The 14,672-nt window shown below is 31.9% G+C and overlaps 2 protein-coding genes across 2 annotated transcripts; both read left to right on the forward strand.

Annotated features, from left to right (window-relative positions):
* Window positions 1–2,445: 2,445 nt before the first annotated feature.
* On the forward strand, window positions 2,446–8,910 carry LOC126719954 (uncharacterized). Its single transcript, XM_050422450.1, has 3 exons — window positions 2,446–2,494; window positions 5,786–7,554; window positions 7,636–8,910. Exons 1-3 carry the CDS (start codon window positions 2,446–2,448, stop codon window positions 8,908–8,910), a joined length of 3,093 nt encoding a protein of 1,030 aa, XP_050278407.1.
* Window positions 8,911–8,943: 33 nt separating this feature from the next.
* On the forward strand, window positions 8,944–10,059 carry LOC126719955 (uncharacterized). The gene has a single exon (XM_050422451.1). The coding sequence runs from the start codon at window positions 8,944–8,946 to the stop codon at window positions 10,057–10,059; it is 1,116 nt and encodes a 371-aa protein (XP_050278408.1).
* Window positions 10,060–14,672: the final 4,613 nt, after the last annotated feature.

Here is a 14,672-nt window from a genome sequence, read left to right on the forward strand (position 1 = left end):
TGTGCTGCATAATTTAATAGTATAGAGGATGTGATTGGATTTAAATGTTGAATAATTGAATAAAATAAGATGAGAGGAAAAAAGAGTAAAAATAAAATATATAGCAATAAAATTCAAATTATCCAAGTCATTCTATGTAATATAAGAACATTATATTATTACATACTATATGTATATATAATGCAGTAGGATAATATTTAATCAAAGAGAATATAAAAGATAACAACTTAAGACACAAAACTAAATTGCATTAACCTAAAGTAGAATTCTAATTAACACAAAAATTCATCAACCTAAAGAATTGATGCAATAAAAATAAAAAAATCAAACAAAAAAGGAAAAACAAATTGAGAGAGAGAGAGAGAGAGAGAGAGAGAGAGAGAGAGAGAGAGAGAGAGAGAGAATTAACCTTTTTTGTGTGAGAAAACTATGCATATAATGAAAAAGAAAATGTCAAATTTATAGTAAGATGTTGAGAATAAGAAAAGTCAAAATAAGGGAAAATAAAAAGGTAAAGAAATAATGATATTAAAGTAGAAAGTAGTGGGGAGATGAAGAGGTAAAAGGGAGTGAGAGTTTTGGAAAATTAATAATAAAAATAATGGTTAAAAGATATTTTAATTTTTAAATAATGGAATTTTAAGTCACCTTAAATGAGAATTTTTTTTTAAAATTATATAAAAAAATTGGAAATAAAAAATAATGATATGACTGCTGATGTGGCTCAACGTGAGTGTAGCAACATTAAATGCCATGCTTCAGCTTTTAGTAGTATATAGATATATAGATTGGTATCCCTAAATGCTATTTAAATATTTTATTGGAGTTTCCCTAATATGTTAACTCCCCAACAAGTGGTATCAGACCTTCACTTGATATACTAACCATCTCCAATCTTGTTTCTTTTTTTTTTTTTTCTTTTTTTTTTAGAACATTTGGGTTTGGTTTAAGGTTACATACTTGACATATTGATTGCCTTTTTTCTTTTTCTTTTTTTGATAAGTAAGAATGTTATATATACGAATGGCTACTCTATGCATGAAGAACATAGAGCAAACCTAGAAAATACAAGAAGGAAAAAAAAGAAAAAGCAAAAAAGAAAACCAATCCACAGATTAATTACAAAGAGAAACAGAGATAATGAAAGAAGGGAGAGAATCACTAGTCGTGAGTCCCCAAGCTCGAGACCAATCAAAAAGAGTCCCACTAAAAGAAGCAAGCATCTGATCACCGGAACTATTCAAATCCTCAAAAGTCCGCCAATTCCGTTCCTTCCAAATACACCAAAAGATGCACAACGGAACTAAATTCCATATTTGAGACGAGTGCTTCCCCAACCAATTCCACCAACCAAAAATCAAATCTGGGATCGATCTAGGTACAACCCAAGACAGGGCAAAAGTTATTGATTGTCTTTTTTCTTCCTTTTTATTTGTGTCTCATATATCTTTTTTCCCCACTTTTTTTCCCATATTATTTTCTAGATAGACTATTATTTAGTTTAAGGTTAAGTTCTTGACCTTGTTTGTCTTTTTCTTTATTTGTGTCTCATGCGTGTTCTTTCTTTTTTATTTTATTTTATTTTAATTTGTTTTTTGGGTCTTGTTTTTTGGATTCTAACTATTAATTATTATTATTATCTATATATATATATATATATATATATATAAAACCGAAGCTTTTGAAGCTTCCACAATTTTCCACGTCAGCACATCATTAAAAAAAAAAAAAAAACAATTACCAAATAATAAAACAAAAAAACAATTACCAATTACACGAATAGCTTTCCCGATACTGGACCTCCACACACGAATAGCTTTCCCTTTCACCTGACCGGACCTGGCTTCTCCGATTCTTTGCCCCTCCACACACGAATAGCTTTCCCTTTCACCATACCAGACCCTGGCTTCTCCGATTCTCTGCCATTTCTTTTCCACGGCAAGACCCACGGCAAGACCCAACGATCCTTTCACGATACCGGTAGCTTTCCCTTTCACGATACCGGCCCTGCCTTCTCCGATTCTCTGCCATTTCTTTTCCACAGCAAGACTCACGATATCGGACCTCCATAACCACAGGAATAGCTTTCCCTTTCACGATACCGGACCTGCCTTCTCCGATTCTCTGCTATTTCTTTTCGATGGCAAGACCCAACGATCCTTTCACGATACCGGACATGCCTTCTCCGATTCTTTGTCATTTTTTTTCCACGGCAAGACCCACCGATCCGACCCAATAGACCGATCCTCTGCCTCTCCCTTTCCACGGCAACACCCAACAGCCCGATACCAATCCGACCCAACAGACCGATCCTCTGCCTCTGCCTTTCCACGGCAAGCCCATGGCCACAGATCCCACCATACCCAAATCCAATTCGCTCAATTTCCACTCTTCCCCAGCCCATCGCTCAATTTCCACTCTTCCCCAGCCCATGGCCCAACAACTATGCCGGTCGGCAATGCAACCGACCCAGCCCATCGAGACCGGCCCAAAGGTATTATCTTATAAACCTATAATATATATATTTTTTTTCTGAATCCGAACTCTATATAGATTAGGACTCTATAACTCTATACATATAAAACTTTCACGATGCTTTTTTTTTTTTTCACGGCTATTCAATTTGTAGGTATGTTTTTTTTTTTTTTTTTTTTTTTTTTTTTTTTTTTTTTTTTTTTTTTTTTCACGGCTATTCAATTTGTGTGGAAACTGAGCTAATTATAGAATTGTAGTTTTTGTGCACACACTTAGATAATCAATTTAACTTTTTTTTGAATTTTAGTTATATGTTTTTGTGTTAATAATCCTTATTTTTAGTGATTGAATTGTTTTTGTGTGGAAACTGAGCCACGGGACTGAACTTAATGGAAATTTGTAAAGGTTTTTAGTGCTTAGGGTGACAGGTTAGAAACACATTGATTTGTGTAGGCAAATTGTAGTCTTTGAAATTGTTCAATTTGATCTTTCTGAAGATTTTTGCTTCATGGAAATCTGAATGGTACTTTAACTTGGTTGGGTACTCTTTATTAACATAATGGGGCATTTGTTATGAGACACTGATGCTGTTTGCAGCACTGAACCTAAGATAAAACTTTTCATAGTAACAGATACTGGGATTTATTTTGATTGATCTGAAAATTGAGAATTTCTTGAATGGTTAGTTTAATATTAAAAAGAATTTTTTTTTTTCTTCTTAAATTGGCTGAGTTTTGTTCAATTTGATCTTTCTGAAGATTTTTGCTTCATGGAAATCTGAATGGTACTTTAACTTGGTTGGGTACTCTTTATTAACATAATGGGGCATTTGTTATGAGACACTGATGCTGTTTGCAGCACTGAACCTAAGATAAAACTTTTCATAGTAATAGATACTGGGATTTATTTTGATTGATCTGAAAATTGAGAATTTCTTGAATGGTTAGTTTAATATTAAAAAGAATTTTTTTTTTCTTCTTAAATTGGCTGAGTTTTGTTGGGAATGATTATTCAACCATTAACTTGGGCTTGACGTGGATAAAATTAAGGGAGGAATTCAAGTGAGTCTCTGAGTTGAAATGCATTTAGAATATTTTTATGCTTTCTACCAAGCAAACCTCTGTTTTAAAACATTAGCTTGATGTGTGTTAGGTTCTTAGTGGCTCCTCAATATCTAGAATATAAGCCATAATCACAAACTTTTCATATCCAGACTTTGCTTTCATTGTTGCGTGGAAGTCAATGTGATGTTTTAGTTCTCAGTTCTTTTATTCCCATGTGCCATACCTGAAACAAAGTAAAGTCGCATTTTTTCCTGGTCATGGGGTGGCTTGATGTTTCTCATACGGGCATTATCCTTTCATGCATTCATAATGAAACCAATATAGTAAAAGTTTTCGATCCATGTCATGAATGAGATAATTTAATTCAATGAGATAATTTAATTCACAAATTTGGTTGCATCTTTTGTAGTACCAAATATTTGTGTGTCAAGAGTTTTTTTTTTTTTTTTTTTTTTTTTTTTTTTTTTTGTTGGCTGTATATATGTGTACATAATAATGATGTTTTTTGGCTGAGGCCTGCTCCTCTCATGCTACTATTTCTCTCTCTTCTCCGTTTGTAGTCTCTATGGCAGGTATTGATTGTCTCTACTTTCTCACGCTTGGTACTTTTTAAAAAAAGAAAAAAAAAAAGCTTACTGATTGTCTATGCATAGTTTGTATCAATTTTATATAATTATTTGCAATTGTGATATAGGAATTTGAGTTAGAGAACATGCAACCATTTAATTTGAATTTAGGAATTTGCTTTTGATAATCAAGTATGCTATTCATAAATCACCTTTGTTTTTTTCTTTCATCTTCTTCTTTTATTTTATTTTATTTATGTTTTTTGTTTTGAAATTAATTCTTCTTTTCCTGAATTTAGATGTTCTGATGACAGATTTTTGTGACACAATAAATGTATTTGCAAATTCAATAGAAATAGTTGAATATCTCTCCTGCTTGTGTGTTGTTCTTACTATGTGGTGTACTAGTTGAATAATCTCTGTTAATTCTATCAGTCAAGGAGAAAGTATACTAATTGTAGGATACATTTTTGGGAGCTGTAAACACCTTTTAAATTTCCCTTTGAAGTCTTGAATGCCACATTCTGATTTTATCCTAAACCATACTAGGCTGAAGGCTATTGCACATAGTAATGGAAGATACATAGGGAGAGACAAATATATACCTCAGGGATTGTGCTTCCCAGTTTTTTCCCCTCTTAAGTAAATGTTTGCTGCTACTTTAAGAGCACATTGATGATGCTAAATTTAAGCAAGCGTCTTTTTTCATTTGTACTTTCCTTTCCAGCTTTGCTGCTACTTTAAGAGCACATTGATGATGCTAAATTTAAGCAAGCGTCTTTTTTCATTTGTACTTTCCTTTCCAGCTTTTCCCCCTCTTAAGTACTATCATTGTGTGTGTCAAGAGTTTTTTTTTTTTTTTTTTTTTTTTGTTGGCTGTATATATGTGTACATAATAATGATGTTTGTTGGTTGTACATATGTTCTTGTTATTGGCTTCTCACAAGAGTTTGATAGAATTCCTAAATAGTGTTCATATGGTTGCTGTTTTAAATCTGCTTTTATCATTGTCTTCTATTGGTTTTGCAGGTAGGGATTTAGAATTTTGATATCTTGCTTATTTGGTAATACAACCACAAGACCGGGAAAGTCAGGTATTTACCAGTATTTCTTTTATTCTGTACTGTTTATTGTATATTTATTGGTAATATGTTTGTAGAGAGAAATTGAACATTTTATCAAATAATCATATCTTAATGTTTTTTTAATTCTGAAGTTAATATGTGCATGCTATATTTTTCTTCAATTTTTCACCTTTCTATAACATGTAACTGTTAATTTGTAATATATGTTTTTGCTATATAGTTATATTTATGAGTTAAAATTTTGTGAATGTTTTCCTTTTAGTTTATTCCCCAAGCATGGACTCTGCTTTCTATGCAAGATTGAGATGAAGATTAATTTTATTTGAAAAGAGAAATAGAAGGGGTATGATATTGACATATTAAAAAAATATTTTTCTTTAAAAAACTCATAATTAGTATGTAACCTAATAATTAGTATGTAACCTAGGCCAAACAAGAACAAGAGATGACGAGCCATTTGAAAGGAGTATTCGACGTAGACAATATAGCATTAATGATGAAAGCAGAAAACAACGTAAGTGTTACATTTTTTAGTTCCCCCAAAAAAGTTCTAAAATTAGGAAGAAAAAGTGAATTTTTGTTTTTGTTGTCATAGGAAAATTTACGGAACCATTGGATTTAGGACCTCCAACAATAGTATGTGAGCATTGTGGAGCTCAACTTTGGTATGAAGAGAGAACTGTAAAGTCAAAAACGCCTACAAAACCAAAGTTTAGTTTGTGCTGTTCTGAAGGAAGAGTTCAACTCCCTCTATTGAAAGAACCTCCACCCTTTCTTGGAAACTTACTCAATATTAATAGTGATGAGAGATCAATAAACTTTCAACTAGGGATAAGAATCTACAACTCTCTCTTTGCTTTCACTTCTTTGGGGGGTAATGTTGATAGATCAGTGAATAATGGTTCTGGTCCATATGTGTTCCGTGTAAATGGTCAAACTCATCATAGAATTGGATCACTTCTTCCTGTCCATGGCCAAAAACCTAAGTATGCACAGCTTTATATTTATGAAACTGATAATGAAGTTAAAAATAGAATTGATGCAGTTATACGTGAAGATGATAGAAATTATGTGGATCCAGATATTGTTACTGGGTTGATGGAAATGTTAGATCAGTGTAACCAATTGGTTAAATGTTTTAGAATGGTCAGGGACAGATTTGATGAATCAGATATACATAATGTCAGAATTCGTTTAATACGAAGTCGTAATTCTGGTGAAAGGCAATATGACTTACCTGTAACGTCTGAGATAGCTGCTCTTATTGTTGGAGATTTTAATATTGAAAGTTCTGATAGAGATATTATTGTTGAGAATCGAAGTTTAGGATTGCAACATATAAACGGAACTCATCCAAGCTTTATGGCATTGCAATATCTATTACTTTTTCCGTATGGTGAGGATGGGTATATGCTTGGTATACCTTATAGGAATTTGAATGGGAGCAATTCTAGAAAAAGGGAATCAATAACAATGAGAGAATACTATGCTTATAGGCTTCAACAACGCTTTCATGAGGGCAAGACATTGTTGCTTGGTAGGAGGCTTTTTCAACAATTTATAGTGGATGCATACACTTCTATCGAAGAAGAAAGACTACAATGGGTTAGATTCAATCAAAAAAAATCGAGGTCAGAGCTGTACTATGGTTTGAAAGATGCCGTTCTTCGTGGTGATACAGATCCCATTACCGTAGGCAAACGAATAGTCCTACCATCCTCATTTACTGGAAGTCCAAGGTACATGGTTCAAAATTATCAAGATGCAATGGCGATATGTAGATGGGCAAGTTACCCAGATTTATTTCTTACATTTACTTGCAATCCAAAATGGTCAGAAATCAATCATTCCTTAGAATTTATAGAAGGCCTGAAATATGAGGATCGGCCAGATATTGTAGCAAGGGTTTTTAAGCTAAAATTAGATGAACTATTACATGATTTGAGGCATAAATCTCATTTTGGAAGAGTTATTGCTATTGTGTATACAATTGAATTCCAAAAAATAGGACTCCCACATGCACATATTCTTCTATTCTTGGATCCAAAGGATAAGTGTCCAAGTCCAACAGACATTGATGGTATCATTATGGCTAAGATACCAGATCTAGATGACGATCCTGTTGCTAATGAAGCTGTAAAAAAATTTATGATGCATGGGCCATGTGGATCTGCAAATCCGAAATCACCGTGCATGATGAATGGTAAATGTACAAAACATTTTCCGAAAAGATTTTATGAAGAAACAACAATTGATGAAGAAGGCTTTCCAGTATATAGAAGGAGAAATGATGGAAAAACAATAGAGAAGAACGGAATTCTTTTGGATAACCGATATGTTGTACCTTATAATGTAGATCTTTTGGTGAAATACCAATCCCATTTGAATGTAGAATGGTGTAATAGATCTTGATCGATCAAATATTTGTTTAAATATATAAACAAGGGATCAGATAGAGCAACAGTTGTTGTAGAAGAGAATTTGCCAAATATTGGGAGTGATGGACAAGAGACCGAAATTGTTGTTGATGAGACAAAAGCATACTTAGATTGTAGATATATTTCAGCTTCTGAATCATGTTGGAGAATATTTGAATTTCCAATTCAGTTTCGATATCCACCTGTTGAAAGATTAAATTTTCATTTGGAAGACGAACATCCCATCATTTATCCGGAAAATACAAGCTTGGATAATGTTTTAAATATACCTGGTATTGAAGAAACAAAGTTTACAGAATGGATGAAAACAAATGAGGCTTTTGAAGATGCTCGAGAGTTGACTTATGCTGAATTTCCTACAAAATGGGTATGGCATAGTAATGATAAGCAATGGCAAAGAAGGAAATCTAAATATTGTATTGGAAGAGTGTACTACGCACATCCTTCAAGTGGTGAAAGGTTTTATTTGAGAATGTTGCTTAACATTGTCAAAGGTCCAAGAAACTTTAAAGAATTAAAGACTATAAATGATGTTACTTATCCAACTTATAAGGAAGCCTGTTATGCACTTGGACTTCTTGATGACGACAAAGAATGGCATGATTCCCTAATTGAAGCTTCGAATTGGGCCAGTGGGCAACAATTGCGTCAACTATTTGTTACAATGCTATTGTTTTGTGAGGTAGCTGATCCATTAAGTCTTTGGGAATCCAACTGGAAACTGATTACAGAAGATATACTAAATAGGCAAAGGCGTATCCTCCAATTCCAAGAACTAGTTTTATCAGATGACCAATTGAGAAATTATGGATTGTATGAAATCGAACAAATCCTCCAACAATATGGAAGATCACCTAGAGATTATCCACAAATGCCCCAGCCAAATATGGATCTTATTCAGAATGGGAATAGACTTATTCAAGAAGAAATGTTGTATGATGTATCAAGTCTGAAAAGAGAACATGAGATCCTAATTTCTGGCCTAAACAATGAACAAAGAATAATCTACAATTCTATAATGGAAGCTGTTGCTACTGAAAGAGGGGGAATGTTTTTTGTCTATGGACATGGTGGAATGGGTAAAACGTATCTTTATAGAACCATCCTGTCTGGTATAAGATCAAAAGGCAAAATTGCTCTTGCTGTTGCGTCTTCAGGAATTGCTGCTTTGTTGCTTCCTGGTGGAAGGACTGCTCACTCAAGATTTCATATCCCAATTAATGTAAATGATGACTCTACCTGTGACATAAAGCAAAGAACACAAGCAGCGGAACTTCTCTAAAAAACAAGTATAATACTTTGGGATGAAGCACCGATGGCACATAGGAATTGTTTTGAAGCTGTTGATCGCACGTTACGAGATATACTACAAATTGAAGATCCTCAAAATGCTGAAAAACCTTTTGGTGGTAAAGTTGTAGTTCTAGGGGGTGATTTTCGACAAATACTTCCAGTTGTAAGAAAGGGAAGACGAGAAGATATAGTCCAATCCTCAATTAGCAAGTCATATCTATGGAATGATTGTAATGTCTTTAAACTCCAAACAAATATGAGGCTTCTACAGAACGGTATGAGTGGAATAGAAACATCATCTATAAAGGACTTTAGTGAGTGGATTCTTAAAATAGGTAATGGTGAATTGGGAGAAGGAGATGGGGATTACAACATTTCAATTCCAAGTGATTTGATTATCCAACCTTCAGAGAATCCAATGCAACATATTATTGACAGCACATATCCAGGTTTGGAAAATAAATACACAGATCCAAGTTACCTACAGGATAGGGCAATTCTTGCCCCTACAAATGAAGTTGTAGAAGAACTAAATGACTATATTGTGTCATCCTTAAATGGAGAAGTTCATGAATATCTAAGTTCAGATTCTATATGCAAGGCTTCTTCAAATGTTCCTGACCAAGATCTCCTATATACTGTTGAATTTTTGAACACGTTGAGATTTCCAGGATTGCCAAACCATAAACTGACATTAAAAATAGGTTTGCCTGTAATGTTGCTTAGAAACTTGAATCAAAATGAAGGTCTTTGTAATGGAACAAGACTCATAATAACAAGATTGGCTACATGGGTGATAGAAGCAGAAATCATAACTGGCACTAATATAGGCAAACGTGTGTTCATTCCTAGAATAACATTATCTCCAAGTGATTCAAAATGGCCATTCGTTTTAAAGAGACGACAATTTCCAATTTCAGTGTGCTTTGCAATGACTATAAATAAAAGCCAAGGACAATCATTGAAACATGTTGGAGTGTATTTGCCAAAACCTGTTTTTAGTCATGGGCAATTGTACGTTGCAGTGTCTAGAGTTACAAGCAGAAATGGCCTAAAATTCCTCATCATTAACGATGACACTGAGAAAAAGTCTGAAACAAAAAATATTGTGTATAAAGAAGTTTTTACCAATCTTTGACTCAAGAAACCAACTAATAAAGGTAACATAATTTCATATATATATATATATATATATATATATATATATATATTTTTTTTTTTTCTGTTTATCTTCTCCAAATTGATTTATGCACTTCGTATATGCTTACTGTTTTGTTAAATTTCATGTCTATAACATAATTGAATACAAGCTAATTACTATTTTCTATCTTTAATAAGCTAATTACTTTTTGATGTCTTTGTTATATTGCTTTGTTTTGTTTTATTCTATGCAGTATCTAAATCGAGTTGAGAATTTTTATAAACTTTCAAATTTATTAATCTATGCAGGTAGGGATCCACGATGATGCAATATTCTCTCCTTAATCAGCTTTGTATAGACAAACACAAAGAAAATTGGAAAGTCAAGGTCAGAATATCAAGGATGTGGTATGCAATCAACTCAAAAAATAATGATATTATTAGTTTAGATATGATTTTAATCGATGAGCAGGTTTGTTTTTCTTCTATAGCTTTTAATATTGTTTGATCATTATATATACCATGAACTCTATCTATATAAAACTGATGCACTTTACTTGCAGAATAATTCAATACATGCAATCATTAAAAATAATATTGCTAAAAAGTTCAAGCCTCTTCTGCAAGAAGGAAAATTTTATGAACTCTCTTATTTTCAAGTGGTTGATGGCAATGCATTGTATAGACCAGTAGACAATGACATCAAGATCATGTTCACATTGAAAACTAGCATTAAGGAAATAAAGGAGGTTGATGTTGATATACCGCGTCATAAATTCGAATTTGTTGACTACAATAAAATACATGAACACGTTAATAAACATGTCCAGCTATCAGGTATCTCTATATATATTATGCGTTATATTAAATTTATTAATAATTATGTATTATATTATTGTTATATATGAAAATAATTACATCCACATCTTTTTAATGCCTAGATATCATTGCAAATGTGATTGGTGTTCGACCGATTGAGCAACCTTGCATCAAAGGATCAAATGTCTTGATGAGAAACATAAATGTCATGACTATAGAGTATGTCTTTTTTTTTTAAAAAAAAAAGAAATTATTTTCAATACAAGCACTTTTTATTTCTTTATTTATTTTTGATAAACTAATACATGCACTTATATTATATGAACTTACACTGTAACATTGAAAATTTTTGACAGAGGACATGAAATGAAGCTTACACTTTGGGGATCAGTTGCAAATGAAGTTGAGGAGAGCTTCTTTACTGAAAATCCAGGCCCTTTTGTCATAATAGCTACATGTTTGACTGTCAAGACTTTTAAAGGCAAGTTCATTTCTCTTTTCTAATTCTCTTTATAACCATCTTCTGAACTACATAAGAAATCATCCAATTGTTTGAAATACAAAGTATTTTGGCTAAATTATTATGTAAGCATCCAATGAATCAAGATAATTGTCTCTAAATTATTGAGCAGAGAAAAATCATTTCAATGTATAAGAATTAAAAAGGTATTCATCACTTACTGTTGGGAGATTCATTCCCTTCCTTTACATTTTTCATTGTTGAAAGATATTTTTCTTTTCCTTTTTTTTAATCCGTTTCAAGAGCATGGTTTTTAGGATCCATTGGTTTTCAAAATGTGACAAACATTTTCTCAAGTGTCATTATCTTTAGCATCTATCTACCATGGCAAAGTTGGATTATTTACCTCTGTATTGTACATGTCTACAACATACTATGCCCTCTAATCTAGACCTCTCACTGATTACAGTAATCATTTCATTGAAACTTCAATGTACTTTTTTTCCTAATGAATCCTATGCATTCCAGGAGAGTATAACTTATCGTCAACAAGTGGAACAAGAGTTTATATTGATTTGGACATTCCTGAGACTGCTGAATTCAAAGATCAGTAAGTGCTTTGTTTTGGATTCACATTTTTAATATATTTACAGTCTACAATACGATGTCTAATATCTTTATATAATATAATAGGCTGGTGGAAAATAACCAACCAATAGTACAAATGCCCAAGCAATTCAAACCACAAGTATCAATTGAAGAAGAGATGAACATCAACAGAAGAACCATAACTAAAATAAAAGAAGTTATGTGGGACTCTGATAATAAGGTCAGAAAAAAATATACCTTCAACAATAACATTGTGTCCTTAACATTGCTTTATATATTTTAGACTTGCTTTTACAAAATTTAACTATAAAATTATAAATTGATTCATATTAAATTCAATTTCTAGGAAACGATCTTTACTTGTGAAGGAAAGATTATAAACATTGACATAGATCATCATGGTTGGTACTTTATCTCTTGCGAAGTATGTCGTAGAAAGGTAAACTCAAAAGATGAATTTTTATGGTGCGACAATTGCAACAAAAAGGCATGCTTCCCAATCCCAAGGTACACAAAATGAAAATGTTTACTTTTTATATTAAAATACACAACAAATAATATGATATTAACGTTATATATGTCATTTCTTTTATCAGGTATAGAATTCAATTAAAGGTTAAAGATAGCTCAGAAATGGCCACATTCATTTTATTTGATTCAGAAGCAGAAAAATTACTCAACATATCAACCAAAGACCTTTTGAATAAATCTTTAGAGGTGAGAAAGTCGAATATAAAATTAGTATTTAATATTTACTACTTTATTTCAGTGTACAATTTGAAAAGTGTTACTTTTGTTAGGAGCCCGATGAAGTCATCCTTCCTGTGCAAATAGAAAATCTTAAAGGAAAACAATTTGTTTTCCAAATACAACTAAATAACTATAATCTCAACTATGGATGGGAATTCTTCACTATCAAGAAACTTTTTGACTCTTTTGAAGAAACTGACAAAGCAATTCAGCTTGATAAAATGACAGAAGTAAGTATTATTTAATTTAGCAAAATTACAAATATGATATTTAAGATGTATATGTTGTAATACATTCCTCAACCTGTTCTATTGCTAGGTTTACATCAGTGATACTTCAAATGAATGTAGCAACAACTTATCAATTGAAGAAGATGGTGATTGTACAACATTTCAAAAACTTGATGTTCAAACCAATGTGCAGCTCACACCAACATCTGTACTCAAGGAAAACAAAAGGGCATATTCAGGGACTACTACAAAGCAACAAAGGAAGAAGATACAAAAAACACTTTAAAGTTGTCTTTCTATCTCTAAGATTTTCTATGCACAATTTGGTTTTAATGAATTTGTGATTTTGATACTAGAGACGTATTGGAACAAAGGAAATTTTTTTGCTTTTATACACAATTTGGTTTTAAAGAATTTGTGATTTTGATACTAAAGACGTATTGGAACAAAGGAAATTTTGTTGCTTTTATGCACAATTTGGTTTTAAATTGAAACATAGAGGAATTAAACTCTTATATTTAGTTATTTGAGGATTTCTTTTACCATAGCGTTAACTGTTTGTCTATATACATTTCATTTATAAATATTGTAGTATTCTCTTTACATTTAAAAAACTCATGAGACTTAATTTGAATTGTAACTTATCATGTTTAAATAATTTATTTGAATTTTAAGTGATTAATATTTGCATTGGTATGTTGTTCAGATTCAATAGTTGTGTCTTTAAAATCAAGAGGAATTCAAAAACAATATCTAAACTTCAACGTTTTTTAAATATAATGAATGCATTCAATATTTAGTAGAAGACATCAAATAAATGAAATTGAAAATTAAGAATGTGCTACCAGAGAATCAATGCTAAATTCCAAAACCTAATGTCACATCATTTGGAAAAAATTCGTAACTTTCCCGTGCATCGCACGGTTTAGCGACTAGTTATTATTATGCCACAGATTGGAGATTCTGTAATTTGTCGATTAAGAAGACATAGTAAAAAAAAAGAAGATATAACCCTTTCTGTCAAGTCAAATAGACAAATACTCATTGGACTTTTACACTAATTTAGATTTAGAAGAAATAACACTTAATCCATAGTATCTGACCCTTTGTGCTACCTTTGTAATCTCCCCCTTTTGATAGTGAAACATCCTCCTTGACTTCACCCATGGTTGTAGGCCTAAGGTTGAACCACGCAAATCTTTATAATTTGTATGTGATTGTTTCTTTTATTTTCTATTTGAATCCTATACATAAATCAGTTACTAAAAGAATGGAAAGAGCTTTGATTGTTTCACTTAAGTTATATAGAAATTCTTGAACCAAAGAGTTAAGAATAACAAGTTATTCATTATCTAGCATAGAATAACCATTTAGAATAATGAAACAGATCATATTTGCTCAGAAGTGCAAAATCGTATGGATACAATCTTTATTGTGCATCTTGATCAATTGGATTGTAGAGAAGAGAAAGAGTAACAAAAATTATTTTAAGAATTAAGTTTTATTTCCATTTGACAACCCATGAATGTAGGTCTAAGGCTACATCACATAAATCTTTGTGTTCTATATATGATTATTTATTTTTCTATTTTAATTTTTCATAAACCCATTATTGTTAAATACATTCACAACAATAATACGAAGTAATGTTCAAGACAGAAGTGAATAGAGAAAGGTTACAAAAATAATTCTAACAATTACGTTTTGTGGTGTGGCCTATTGACATTCTTTACTCAACTAACA

This window comes from Quercus robur, chromosome 3 (genome assembly GCF_932294415.1).
Source record: "Quercus robur chromosome 3, dhQueRobu3.1, whole genome shotgun sequence".
In the NCBI taxonomy this organism is placed as follows: domain Eukaryota; kingdom Viridiplantae; phylum Streptophyta; class Magnoliopsida; order Fagales; family Fagaceae; genus Quercus; species Quercus robur.

Bases quoted from the DNA above. Each gene is read 5' to 3' on its own strand.
- LOC126719954 (XM_050422450.1), top strand. From the start codon at position 2,446: ATGCCGGTCGGCAATGCAACCGACCCAGCCCATCGAGACCGGCCCAAA. The intron at 2,495-5,785 runs GTATTATCTTAT...TTGTTGTCATAG, and splicing joins CCATCGAGACCGGCCCAAAG to GAAAATTTACGGAACCATTG. The intron at 7,555-7,635 runs GTGAAATACCAA...TATATAAACAAG, and splicing joins CTTATAATGTAGATCTTTTG to GGATCAGATAGAGCAACAGT.
- LOC126719955 (XM_050422451.1), top strand. From the start codon at position 8,944: ATGGCACATAGGAATTGTTTTGAAGCTGTTGATCGCACGTTACGAGAT.